This window comes from Lampetra fluviatilis, chromosome 10 (assembly GCF_964198595.1).
Source record: "Lampetra fluviatilis chromosome 10, kcLamFluv1.1, whole genome shotgun sequence".
In the NCBI taxonomy this organism is placed as follows: Eukaryota; Metazoa; Chordata; class Hyperoartia; order Petromyzontiformes; family Petromyzontidae; genus Lampetra; species Lampetra fluviatilis.
In genome coordinates this window covers 3,253,663-3,265,870 of record NC_136284.1, presented here as the reverse complement: position 1 = coordinate 3,265,870, position 12,208 = coordinate 3,253,663, and the positions used below count along the sequence as shown (strand labels likewise).

At 49.6% G+C, this 12,208-nt stretch overlaps 2 protein-coding genes across 2 annotated transcripts in view; both read right to left on the bottom strand.

The window, feature by feature from the left end:
• Window positions 1-203: 203 nt before the first annotated feature.
• Window positions 204-3,982, bottom strand: POLR1F (RNA polymerase I subunit F). The gene is made up of 4 exons (XM_078860046.1): window positions 3,717-3,982; window positions 2,639-2,780; window positions 1,749-1,957; window positions 204-1,248 (listed from the first exon to the last, which is right to left on the bottom strand). The coding sequence occupies exons 1-4, from the start codon at window positions 3,980-3,982 to the stop codon at window positions 645-647; spliced, it is 1,221 nt and encodes a 406-aa protein (XP_078716172.1). The 3' UTR covers window positions 204-644.
• Window positions 3,983-6,207: 2,225 nt separating this feature from the next.
• SNX13 (sorting nexin 13) overlaps window positions 6,208-12,208 on the bottom strand; it is a 50,626-nt gene continuing 44,625 nt past the window's right edge. Inside the window, exons 24-26 of the mRNA XM_078860165.1 lie at window positions 10,202-10,270; window positions 9,208-9,320; window positions 6,208-8,683 (exon numbers count right to left, since the gene is read on the bottom strand). Coding sequence (XP_078716291.1) covers window positions 8,433-8,683; window positions 9,208-9,320; window positions 10,202-10,270 — 433 coding nt within the window. The 3' untranslated portion in view covers window positions 6,208-8,432. The remainder of the gene's footprint in view (window positions 8,684-9,207; window positions 9,321-10,201; window positions 10,271-12,208) is intronic.

Sequence of the window (12,208 nt, the reverse complement as noted above, 5' to 3'; positions counted from 1 at the left end):
GAACCAAAGAATGTGGATTCCTGCAGTCACGAAAGCTTCAAATAAAGATACGGTAAATATTTAAAGACCAAATTACACTCTCACCCTACTCCCAGTTTCAAAACAAACCATATTCACACAATCCACAACAACCCACCGTTTCAGAAAATACATGTACTATAATTTCCGTGCCAACAAAACACTCACATTTGCAAGCCTGCACTGGCTACAACACACCATGGGATTAACCAGCGTGTAGGAAATCAATTATAAAAGATCACTTTACGCAGGCATATAAACCATTTGCCAGGGTATCACATAAAGACAGCTTACTCAGTTAGCTAACAAGTGTATTGTTCAACGAACACCACTGCACGCCGCTACAACACACAGCCGCTGATGCTGTGCACTTTTCTTGGTGTAAACATGTATACGTAGGTTTTCCAACCGATTATACAACTTTTATACGACTTTTATTCAAACTCACCATCTCAAATTTAAATAAAAAGTAGCTTCAACCACGGTAATCAAAAACAAACGAAATGTGGTTATTCGACACAGGCAAAGGCATAAACACGACTAGGGTCAGACAACGCATTCCTGGTGCAAACGGCTCGCACCGAGGTGATTGTCTTTGGTATCGTGAGAAGTCCGTGCCCTGTGGCTCACTTTCTTCTTTTGGATTTAGGCAGTGGCGATTCTGAAAGCGAAATATCCTCAACGGAGTTCCTCTTACGCTTTTTTACCTTCTTTGGGGCTTCTGGGTCAGAGGTCAAAGTTCCATTGGCCTCGTGTCCCGCGTCATTGCTCAGGTAGCTGGATCCGTCGCTCAGCGGCACCGTGCTCCCCTCCTCATCCCTGTCACGCCGCCTCTTCTTCTTTTTCTTCTTCTGGTCTGGGCTAACAGAAGCTTCGGTTTGGCTCGTGCAAGCTTCACTGCCAATCTCCGTGCAGAGTTCACTTTCAGGCTCCTCTTTCACAGGAAGCTTGGTGACGCCATCACAGATTGGTTCTTCTCCATCACTTTCCCCTTTCCTTTTGGATTTCTTCTTTTTTCTTTCTTTATGACGATGTTCCACCACTTCCTCGACCACCATCGTCTTCTCGACCTTGATCGTCACCCCGACCTCTCGGTCACGTTTTTTCTTCTCTTTCTTCTTCTTCTCGTTCGGCGCAGAGTCTGTGTACTCGACCGGGACTTTCTGAACCTCCTCATGCTTCTGTTTTGCGGCCCCATTCGCTTGCTCGGCATCACTCTCATCGGGAACTCTGCAGAAACAATAACAGGCCAATTACACATGCACCCAATACACACGCTTTTTCATTGGCTACATTCGAACCGAGTCAACGCAGGCCCCTCCCAGTATGGGTGGTTTTCCACTCGCTATTTAAAGCTATGCCACGCTGGCCTCGCAAGGAATCCAAATACAGAACGGATGAAGGACCAAGAGTAGCCATAGGGCCGGGCTAAGGACGGGTCCAATGCGTGCGACGTCAGTCGGCGGACAACTCAAGCATGGCGTCGGCGCATCATCATCATCATCATCTACGTGGGTCTCGACTCATTCATCGCACGTGGCGTCAGCGTGGCACGGCTTGGGTCTCGCAGTGGAAAAACAACCCGGCGCCTCCCGAGCCGCGCCCGGCCTGCTCAGCACGACCCCCAACGCGGCTCGGTTGTGCAGGAGAAGAGACGGTGGTATAAGGCGCGGGCGTCGCCAGAGGGAACTAAGCGAGGGTCAAACGCGAGGCTGTCCGGCGGCGCTGACCCGAGGCCGATGAGGGAGCCGCGCACGAGCAGGACACCAGCCCAGTCGGAGTCGACGTGCGTCACGGTGAAGCGCACGGTGTCGCCGGGGAACAGCCCCGCCCCCCGCCACGGCACACCGGGCTCGTCGCGCGGGCAGGCCAGGGACGCGTTAAAGCAACCGTGCACCAGGCAGCCCACGTGTGCGCTGCCCAACTTGTTCACCACGCCCTGGGCAGGCACGCAGGGGTGTGTGGGGAGCACGGACGAGAGATTAGGTGTACAAGACACACGGGACATCGGTGTACAGGGATCACACAGGAGTGTACAGGATACACCATGGTGTACTAACACACACATTCGATACATAGCACACACCAACACATACGGGTGTACAGGAATTGTAAACACAGGTGGGGGGGTGTCTAACCTTGGGATACTGAGGCGTGTATGTTGAACTTCTTTCGCACCATGCGTAGACCACTGTGCTAATCGGAGGCTTGCTACCCGCATGACCCTGTCCCAGTTAAAGAGAACCACGTGGGGTGGAGGAGGCCGAGACCACAGGCCTTGTGGCTGCATCAGATCGGCCGTGGCTGTCGGAACTCTTGGGGCCGGGAACAGAATTCGCTTGCGGACTTTTCCAGAAGGGACCCAAGAGGTTGATGCTGGAGATTGTGGATGCTGCTATGCACCACTCGCGCTCCATCTCGGTATCAGCTACTGGGTAAATTACAATTACAGCAACACTGTTGACTGAAATTACAATAAGATTTATTACAATTCATTCTGAATGACAATTGCAATTCCAATTGACCCAGGTGGTCTGCTTGGGATACGCTCCCGCACTTGATTTGACCCGGCGTACACGGATCTCTCTCACACACACACACAGATCGTTATGGGGCGCACCTTGAGAATGTCCCCTGGATTGGGGCGGAAGACCACAAAGTCCGCTTGGACGTCCATGTGGATGTATCCCTGATCATCAATGAGGTCGCCGAGACCGCTGAGAAGCTTCATGTTGTCGTAGGCGAGAGGAACCCCCTTGAGGCTGGAGGGGCGGCGATGAGAGTCACAACTCAACATTGGGAATGGGCACGGCACTTTTTGCGTGCAAATGTTCCCAATAAGAATCTCTGTTTAGACTTGAGAAGGAGGAATCCGATGAGCTACAAAGCTCTTTTTCACAGATTTCCAGTATGGAGCGGCCGTGCAGTGGCTGGCCCTGAGTTCGATACCCGGCCACAGATGTCAGTGACATCTGAACTGGTCCTGTGTGCCAGCCACTTTACAAACCAGCATTGGCCAGCGTGGCGAAGCACGGTCAACCTCCATCACCAACCGGGTGAGGCTTTCATCCAGCAGTGGATTGGACAAAGGATCTTCACACGTCATTTACTCCTTACTCTCACTCCTCATATTTCCCTCACCCACTCCTCACCCCTCCCTCACCCACTCCTCACCCCTCCCTCACCCACTCGTCACTTTTTCACCGCTCATTCCCATTTAACTCTCTCCTCACCCCTCAACCCACTCCGCCCTCACTCACCACTCACCCTCACTCACCCTCACTCACCCACCACCCTCACTCACCCTCACTCACCCCTCACTCACCACTCACCCCTCACTCACTCACCCACCACCCCTCACTCACCCTCACACACCCCTCACTCACCCACCACCCTCACTCACCCCTCACTCACCACTCACTCACCCATCACCCTCACTCACCCACCCACCCACCACCCTCACTCACCACTCACTCACCCATCACCACTCACCACTCACCCCTCACCACTCACCCTCACTCACCCCTCACCACTTCACCCCCTCACTCACTACTCACCCCTCACTACTCACCCCTCACTCTCCTCACCACCCCCGTCACTCTACCCCGTCACTCTACCCCTCACTCACCCCTCACTCACTACTAACCCCTCACTCACTACTCACCCCTCACTCACCACTCACCCCACCCCCCGCTCACCTTTCCGAGTAGCGCAGCAGCTCGGCGTCCAGCTGCTCCCCGATGCCGCTGCGCAGTCGTCCCAAGTGGCGGGGGAAGAGCGCGAGGTGCCGCACGCAGCTCTCGCTCACCAGGCTCGAGTCGGGGCCCCGGGCGAGCCCCGCGGCGCCCGCGAACCCCGGGGCCCCCGAGAGACGCGACCCTCCCGCGAAAGCCGCGACCCCCGAAGACCGTCGGGGTCCCGAGAAACGCGGCGACGCGCACGCCGTGGGCCGCGTGGCCGCCATGTGTTGAGGAATCGATTCGAGTGAGCGACAACAACGCGTGTCGATTCGATTCCACGCGATTTTGATGTTTCACAACGTGAAGGGTCGTGATCTGCTGCTGCTGCTCATGCCGCTGGCGCGTTAGCGGTGGTGCACACATAACAACACAACCTCGTCAACAACACAACCTCGTCAACAACAACAACGATGACGACGACGCTGTGGCAATGGCCTTTATTCGTGAGCAGGGCTGTTGAGTTTAGATGCGGTCATGATGTTGGTTCACTACACGATAATGTGGGTGAAGGAATCGATAACACTTGATTCCCTTCCTACCGTTAGAATCGATTCAAGAGGGCCACCCTAGGCCCACGCACGGGATAAGAGGCGAAATCAATTCTCGATTCGGACAAGTATCGATTACGCCGCTCTGGAATCGAATGTATCAAAGGTGAAGGGGCAGCCAGGCAATCTCGCTCTCAGGCCGCTGCTGGTTGTCAGGGGCCTCCTCCACTCGAGGGAGCTCCAGGGCACACATCTCTCTCTCTCTCGAGGGTACTTGGGCTACTCTTCCAATCTGGCCAGGCGTCTTCGAAGAGGTGGGAGTACGACTGGAAGTCTGAAAAAATTAACCCGTAAAAACAAAGTTTTTCACTATAAATCCTTTACATGCGTGGCATCGGTTTTGACCCGTTTTACCACTTTCAAGAACCTGGCGGCTTCAATTTAACTGCTCTATAAATAGTCTCCATTGTACAGCGTGGGGGCAGGGATTTCATGCCATGTGGTTAGTCAACATTTGCGTCATCATGAAACGGGCGGCTAGAGTCCTCTCGTTCTCTGGCTTGAGATGGCTGCCACCTATGGGTCAGATGATTGTCTGGCACCATTAAGCAATTGGTAATTAAATATTTAAAAAAAATTTCCCTAAACTGTAAAATTTTGGGAAAAAATTTTTCACGAAAATGTCAGCTCGATTGGATCACGGGAAGTGGGTTAAAAAACGACAGAAAGATTTGCACGGTTGTAAGCAAGCAAGCAAGCACGCAAGCAAGCAAGTTAACTTAATATAAAGGATTTAAAAATGAGCTTCATGGTCTAAATCGGTGGTTCTTAAACCTTCACTTGCAGCCTGGCACCGCTTTGGTTCTCAGAAAAGGCATCTTGCACCCCCGGGCTCAGAATCACTGCTCGAAATAAAAATTCTAAATAAAGATTCTCTTTTCTCAGAAAGAACATGACGTCATCACCCCTCTCATCTCCCAGCGTCTCGTGACGTCATCACCTCATCTCCCCAGCGTCTCATGACGTCATCAACCTTCTCACCTCCCCAGCATCTCGTGACGTCATAACCCTCTCATGACGCAATCACCGCTATTCGCTCCCACCGCGTCTTGTGACGTCGTTACTCCCCCCTCACAACCTCGCCCCAATCTCGCGTGACGTCATTTCTCCTCTCCTGAACACCCCAGCGTCTCTGACGTCATAACACCATTCTCCACTTCACCTCAAAATAGCGTGACGTCATCCCGGCGCGTGACAGACAGACAAGACACGCGTGGTGTTGTATAGAGATTTATCACCAGGTAAGATCTCGCTAAGAGTAAAGTCTCTTTTCAAAGGAAGACCTGGGTATAACCAATACGAGCACAACTGAACGATATAATTTTAACAAGTCGCCTTTCGCGACCAATATCCACAACACAGGTTTTTTTGGGTTAGATCGTGATCTAAACCACAAAACCCGTATTAAGAACGATATCATCACTGTGCAATCTCGTCACACGGACCACACACCGCACTCGATCCCAAGAAAAGGTTATGGAGCATGTTTCACCCTGCAGAGGAATGAGCCTTGTTTGAATTCAACCTCTCCGATTAAATTCCTTTGGTGGCTTGTTCGCTCAACGGAGCAGACAGCTCAAAGCCACGGGACTGCGGGCACGCACACACCACGTGTGAGAGCTGCCCTCCAGTGGGCGGCGATGGAACTACAGGATACCGATTTAAAATGTCAACACTGCAGGCGACGTTTCAGGCAATAGCCCATCTTCACAGCACACACAGATAGGCCCAGAGTGGTAGTAGAGTGGCATTTGGCCTCTCGAACCGGCTCGCAAAAGCATGTGGCATGAGTGTTAACCACGGCGATCCTGTAAGCATGCCGCAAACACGCCGAACACCACTGTCTTGAAGACGAAACCAACCAAACTCTTCAATAAAGACCGCAAAACCGGACAACCGCGTTGATTTAAAAGATACCCTTTATTTAGTTTTAGTATGTGTACACGTCCAGTCTTTTAACTTCAACATCCTGTACAATCTAGTGTAAAATAAAAAGGCAAAGTGCTATTTGTAATTGTTTTTTCGTATTATTATTTTAAAAACGCCGTGATAATCGTCAGACTCGATTGAGGATGGGGCTGACTGAAGCAATTGGAAAGAACCCTTCCCCCCCCCGGAACCACTGTGAGTACAGTCAGGCACATAATGGACACAATTAATGTACAAATACATACACCTATCGGACCTTATTTACAAACGGGGCGTTGAGCGCGTGTGGAAAAGGGAGACTTGTGTGCTGTTCTGTACATGCCAAAAATACTGGAAAGCCACGCCAAACATTTACATTTAGTACACCGTACAATATTTCACAACACGGCACGGCTCTCAATCTACATCGTGTGCTCTTAAAATCGTTAAAACTCAGAATGCATAATAATAATACGCAACCGCACAATTTAGTGTAAATCGGTGAAAATTATAAAAAAATATCGCAGTTTATTGTTTTAAGGGGGAACCTCGAGCCAATATTACAGCGCGCTAGAAATGTGTACCTTCCCACAATATAGTAAGTTCCAAATATTGCACACGGATGGACTTGTACTGCGGATTGTGCACGAAAGTTCAGTGTTGGGGGAGCGGAGACAGTGAGTGGACCTTCATCACGTGCAGCGTTCACGTGGAGTTGTTACCCGATTACATTGTAAGGTTTACGCTGGCCAACGTTGCTGCACATCTCATCGGTGAAACGGCAGCATGGACAGCATTGGCGTATGCGCGTGGGCTGGAGGAAGTTGTGGAGATGAAAAATAGAGGGTCAAACAGCAAGCTGGACTTTGGATGAAGCATTTGCATAATAAAAATGTAAACAATCTATGCAAAGTAGCACTGCAGGAAAAATGTGCCATGGGGCCACTGGAGAAAGAAAAATCAGCTCCCAAGCATGCAAATTACACACGAGCGTGCCACCATCACTGTACTCGTCGAGGGACAACTATATCACTTTACAAATGCTAGGTAGGCCAGAGGAAACACACGCGCAGCCCTTGGCTAATGTAGCATTTACAGCTTTCCAGGTGATAATTATATTCTCATTGTACACTGGTTAAGTGGGCACAATAAATTTGAATCGAACAGATATGAATGTTCCATTGTGCATGATCACGTGTTGCACAAATCCATTTGAGTTGTCGACCCTTCCCGCTGCACCCACAGCTCACGTGCCATGCGTATTTGGGCAATGATATTTCCAGCTCAATTGACCAATAGCGCTGGAGGGGAGCGGGGCAAGGGGGCGTTTGCAATGTGTATAACGGAACGCGGATTATGAAATGTTGGGACTGCAAAAAGAAAAAAATTCTACTCCCATTTGTTGCTTGTATAACAGCTCTAATTCAAAATATAACAATTTCCCTGTAAACATTGTACTACGATAAGTTTTAAATAAAATGTCCTCAACTATTTTCTCACAAAATGCACCATTTGCTCGTCCTGATGTCCCATTACTGGATTTCCAATCCCGAGGTTAGGGTGTGGGTGTTTGTCATTAAAGTTCTATATTGACAGGTAGGCTATGACCCAACGAAATATAATATCCACATCGGTGCCATTCTGCAAGACATCTTAAATAATTAGTACTGCTGTTCCATTAGATAAACAATCACTTTGCGTAAATACTACGATTTCATACAACTTCGATTGGTCACCACAACTGCCGAGAGACATACAATTTGTGGATGTGCGCCGGCTTGGGGAAGCAATACATTAGTGGTTAAAACGCTGACCGTGTCATTCGAATTTGAAACAAAAATCATACAGTAGCTTAGTGCCCTCTATTACACGTGTCCGTTGAAGACACGCAGGTGCTCTCTTAAAAGAATCTTCACAGAAGCCTCAGGAGACTGGATACAAGGCCTCGGGGTAGTCGATGCATGGTCAAAGCATTTTCAAGTCTGGACGTCAACCGCCATCAGCCACGAAATTCACAAAAAAATCCAAACGGCTCCAAGGCGGGAGTTCCGATCCGCCACGCTCCACGCGGCGTGACAACTCGCGCGCGAGCGTGCCCACAAGTTGCCGTGGCTTCCCATGCCGGGCCACGGCGCTCGTGCCACGCCGCCGAGCGGCTAAGAGGACTGCGCCAAGTCAGAGCGAGACGGCGCGTCGGCACACAGCAGCAGCGTCCGTGTCACCTCCTGACCGAGACACCCTTGGCACTGCCCGTGGGCGAGCGGCCGTGGAATGCTTGTAGGCGCGGCGAGCGAGAGTGCAGGCGGAGGAAGAGCTGGTGCAGCCGGTTCTTGGGGTAGAGGCTCTCCAGCAGGCCCTCCAGGCACACGTACAGCAGGCGGCGGTTCAGCTGCCGGTGCTGGAACATCTCAAACACGCGCAGCAGGCCCTTGCGCATGGTCTCAGCGCCCAAGATGTGCTTGAGCTCATCTGCGAGTGAGGAGAATATGGTCAGTAAAATGCGCATGAATTGCGTAGTTTTCCAGCACGCATTTGTTTTTGGAAATATTTCATTAGCGGCATAGGAAGCTGACGGATAGCTGTTAGGAGAAAAAGATGTAACTTTTTGCCTGTTTTGTGTTTCCCAAGTTTGAGGTAACGATTTGATCAATTTGGCCGGTTATAAATATGCCAAGTCCCTTACAGCAACACAACCATATACAAATGTTTTGCTCATATTGGATTAGCTTTAATAAAGGTATTCCCCCGCTGTTACAGAAAGAGGGACAGACGGAGAGAGTAAATGTATTAACGCTTTCAACAAACAACATTGAGTAGAGACAGCGGTACTGGCTACCAGGTTTTTAGAGCAGACAAGTTAACACGTAGAGTTTCAGTGGCACGAGTTCCTTCTGACTGCCAGAGAGAGAACGTCGCTCGCTCGGGGTTTAGACGGCGCCGCGGCCGTTGCGTCACTTCTGGCACGGTAGCTCGGGTGCCGTCGACGGAATTACCTGGCATGCTGCTCAACATCTTGGCTTGCGCCGCCACCCTCGTCCTCATGTGGGTGTGCAGGTTCCGTGGCGGTGGCGTTTCGGCCAGTATCCCTCCAGGCCAGAGCGAATCCCTGCAGGGCACAGCCGGCACACGGGCACACTTCATGGTGGCCTGCTAAGTACGGAGAGTGGACTTGGACAGGGCGCGTCGTAAGAATGGATGGTGGCTGGTGGTAACGATGGAGCGCCAGCCAATAGAGTTGACACGCGTGAGAGGATGGTCACCACGTAGCCAGATTGTCCGTCTTCTCAATGCCAGTGAGGGCATCAAGGGTTGGCTCATGATTATCATTAGACATCTATTCACCGCCGGACGAAGCCCCAAGCTGTTTGCCTTCTCTTGCAGTCTTGTGATGCAACTCACTAACCGCTGTCGGCTTGCATTTTAAAGCGCTCTGGAAAGGGCGCGATATAAATCCGAAATAGAATATAATAGAATCTACAACCTACTGGTAATTGAGCTAAAAGTATTCCTCCATCTCTACGGTGGGTGTCCTTCTCCAGCGTATTCCATCCTTTTGGCTAGCGCTCAGTCATCAGTCTCGACCACAGGCCATCATCCCTTCCCTCGTGACTTCTCCTGGCCTTGGCCAGTTAGTTTTCTTAGCGCTCAATATGACATCTCTAACTTGTGTATGTTCACAAGTCCACATGCACCCCATCTCCATCTTTCGGTGTCATTCCAAGCTGTCGAGGTTTATAAACCATACTTCGCAGCAAGGAATACACAACATGTTGAGCAGAGTCATCCAATATGGATTACCTGCAGCCCCAGGAGGCCCTGTGGCTTAGAGGCCCCTCCAATAACTTCACAAACAGATCATTTACATATATATGCAGCACCTTGCGGCTACTTAGGCTGTTGGTCACAAACACAACAGCACAATCTAATAACACACAATAGCATGCAAAAACACACGTGGTCGTCCGTGAGAGGTGATATCGCTCTTACCGAAATCGCTTGACATATTCTGCCACCTGCTCCGGTGATGTCATCAAGTCGACATGGTCAACAATTTTCCTGAAAAGAAATATCAATATTCAGATTCACCCCACTATCTACACAACTGAAAAATGCGAGTGCAAACATAAGATTTGTTTTACATTGTACAGGTTAAATGCACCAATTATACTCTTTGGTTTTTTCGGTAAAGTCACGTAGGTAAAAAAATTAAAATAAATTAAATCACGACGTTTCGGGCGCAACACAAGGATGCTTGTGTTGCGCCCGAAACGTCGTGATTTCATTTTTTTGAATTTTTTATATACGTGACTTTACCGAAAAAACCAAAGAGTATGAATCCTTGCAGTCACGAAAACATCAAATCCAACACTAATTATAATTCATGGCTCTTTGTTAATAGCGCTGGCAGAAGAAGGCCTTTCCACACCGTGTCAGTAATGGAGGCTTAGTTGACCATACTCCACGCAAAGGTGTGGGGGGAAAGTGTTGACTGGCCATTCGGATAACACTCACCACTGATGTCAGCTGTGACCGGAAAATCCAACTGTGGCCACCAGGTTCAGAGCACGCTGCGCGAGCCACTGCACGACCGCTCTACCCCCCCCCCCTACATTCATTTCGGCGAGGCCAGGGGTCGCCAACCTGCGGCTCCGGAGCCGCAGGTGGCTTTTTACAGACTGCTTCGTGACATAATGTACGTCTGTACGTATGCATGTGTGTATGTACAACACCAGTGACGATTATCTGAACTGGTCCTGGGCATCCCCTAGGTCGACTCAGCCTCAAATGAGTACCTGGTGCGGTGTTTAAACATCGCCATGAGGGAGACAAAGGCATCCAGGCGTGGTGTTGGCCACCCACCCCCTGGTGTGCTGTGCTAACAGCACTTGCCCCATCAGTCTGTTACAGGCTATACGGGGGATCTTTGTCTACGTATGTGTGTATATATTCACGTGTCCTCAAGGTGCACCTGGCCTGGCACAGGCACCATGGTGACGTCACTTAGTGAATGGCGGATATTGGTATTGGTGTATGCATGTATTCACATGCATTGTGGCTCTTGAAATATTGAGTTATGTACCGAATTTGAAAAAAAAAGCTAAACAAATTCCTGTTAGTTTGGTTGCCGACCCCTGACCCAGGCTTATCGACGCGCATGTCAGCCCGTGGACTTACAAACGCACTTTCACGAGCTGCATCACGAATGCCAAGCTGCGTGGTTGTAAAACAATATTGACGGACGTTTTTCCAAAGTGGCAACTGTGGACAGAGAAAGTTTCCTTTTCCCCCGCCGCCGTGTTTCACTTGCTTAATTCTATATTACGTAACGCAAAATAAGTAAAGTATCTTTAAAAATAGATATATCAGGATGATAAATAAAACGCCAACCTTGTTGTTGTAATGGCTCTTGCCAACTCTTTCCCTTGTTAAGAACTTGATAACAGCAATTAATGTATCACTTTATAGGTTTTGTTATCTCTATTTGTCAACTGCTCAGCGCCCTTCGAATGGCTTACCACATCACATTGTCGTCACTGTTATCGTCATTATTACATCTGGAATTATAAAATAACTTTTGCATGTCAATGTAATTCTGTGTTGCACCGTGGCGTTTAGGCATGTAACAATAAATGCATGCATTACTGTTCATAATTCATTGTCTCATGTGTGATTAAAGTTTCATTCGAATTTGTAGAAATTATACGCAAATGGTATGTTCATGTTACATTGAAGCCGATGGAGCAGACAAACCTATACACATGAGACAGACCAGGCAAGAAACGATACAAATGGGACAGTAACCACAAAAGAGAGGGCTGTATATTCTTGAATCTGCACGTTTTAAAGCAGGGGTGGGGAACGTCCGGCCCGCGGGCCGTATAAGGCCCACGGAATCATTTGGTGTGGCCCTGCCAAGGCAACCGCAGGCGGGACTCCAAATTCACTAAATCTAGGAGCAAACCTGGAAGAGCAGTTGCGAGTAGCAACATCATC

Bases quoted from the DNA above. Each gene is read 5' to 3' on its own strand.
- POLR1F (XM_078860046.1), bottom strand. From the start codon at position 3,982: ATGGCGGCCACGCGGCCCACGGCGTGCGCGTCGCCGCGTTTCTCGGGA. The intron at 2,781-3,716 runs GTGAGCGGGGGG...CCGCCCCTCCAG, and splicing joins CTGCTGCGCTACTCGGAAAG to CCTCAAGGGGGTTCCTCTCG. The intron at 1,958-2,638 runs GTGCGCCCCATA...GTGCCTGCCCAG, and splicing joins ATCCAGGGGACATTCTCAAG to GGCGTGGTGAACAAGTTGGG.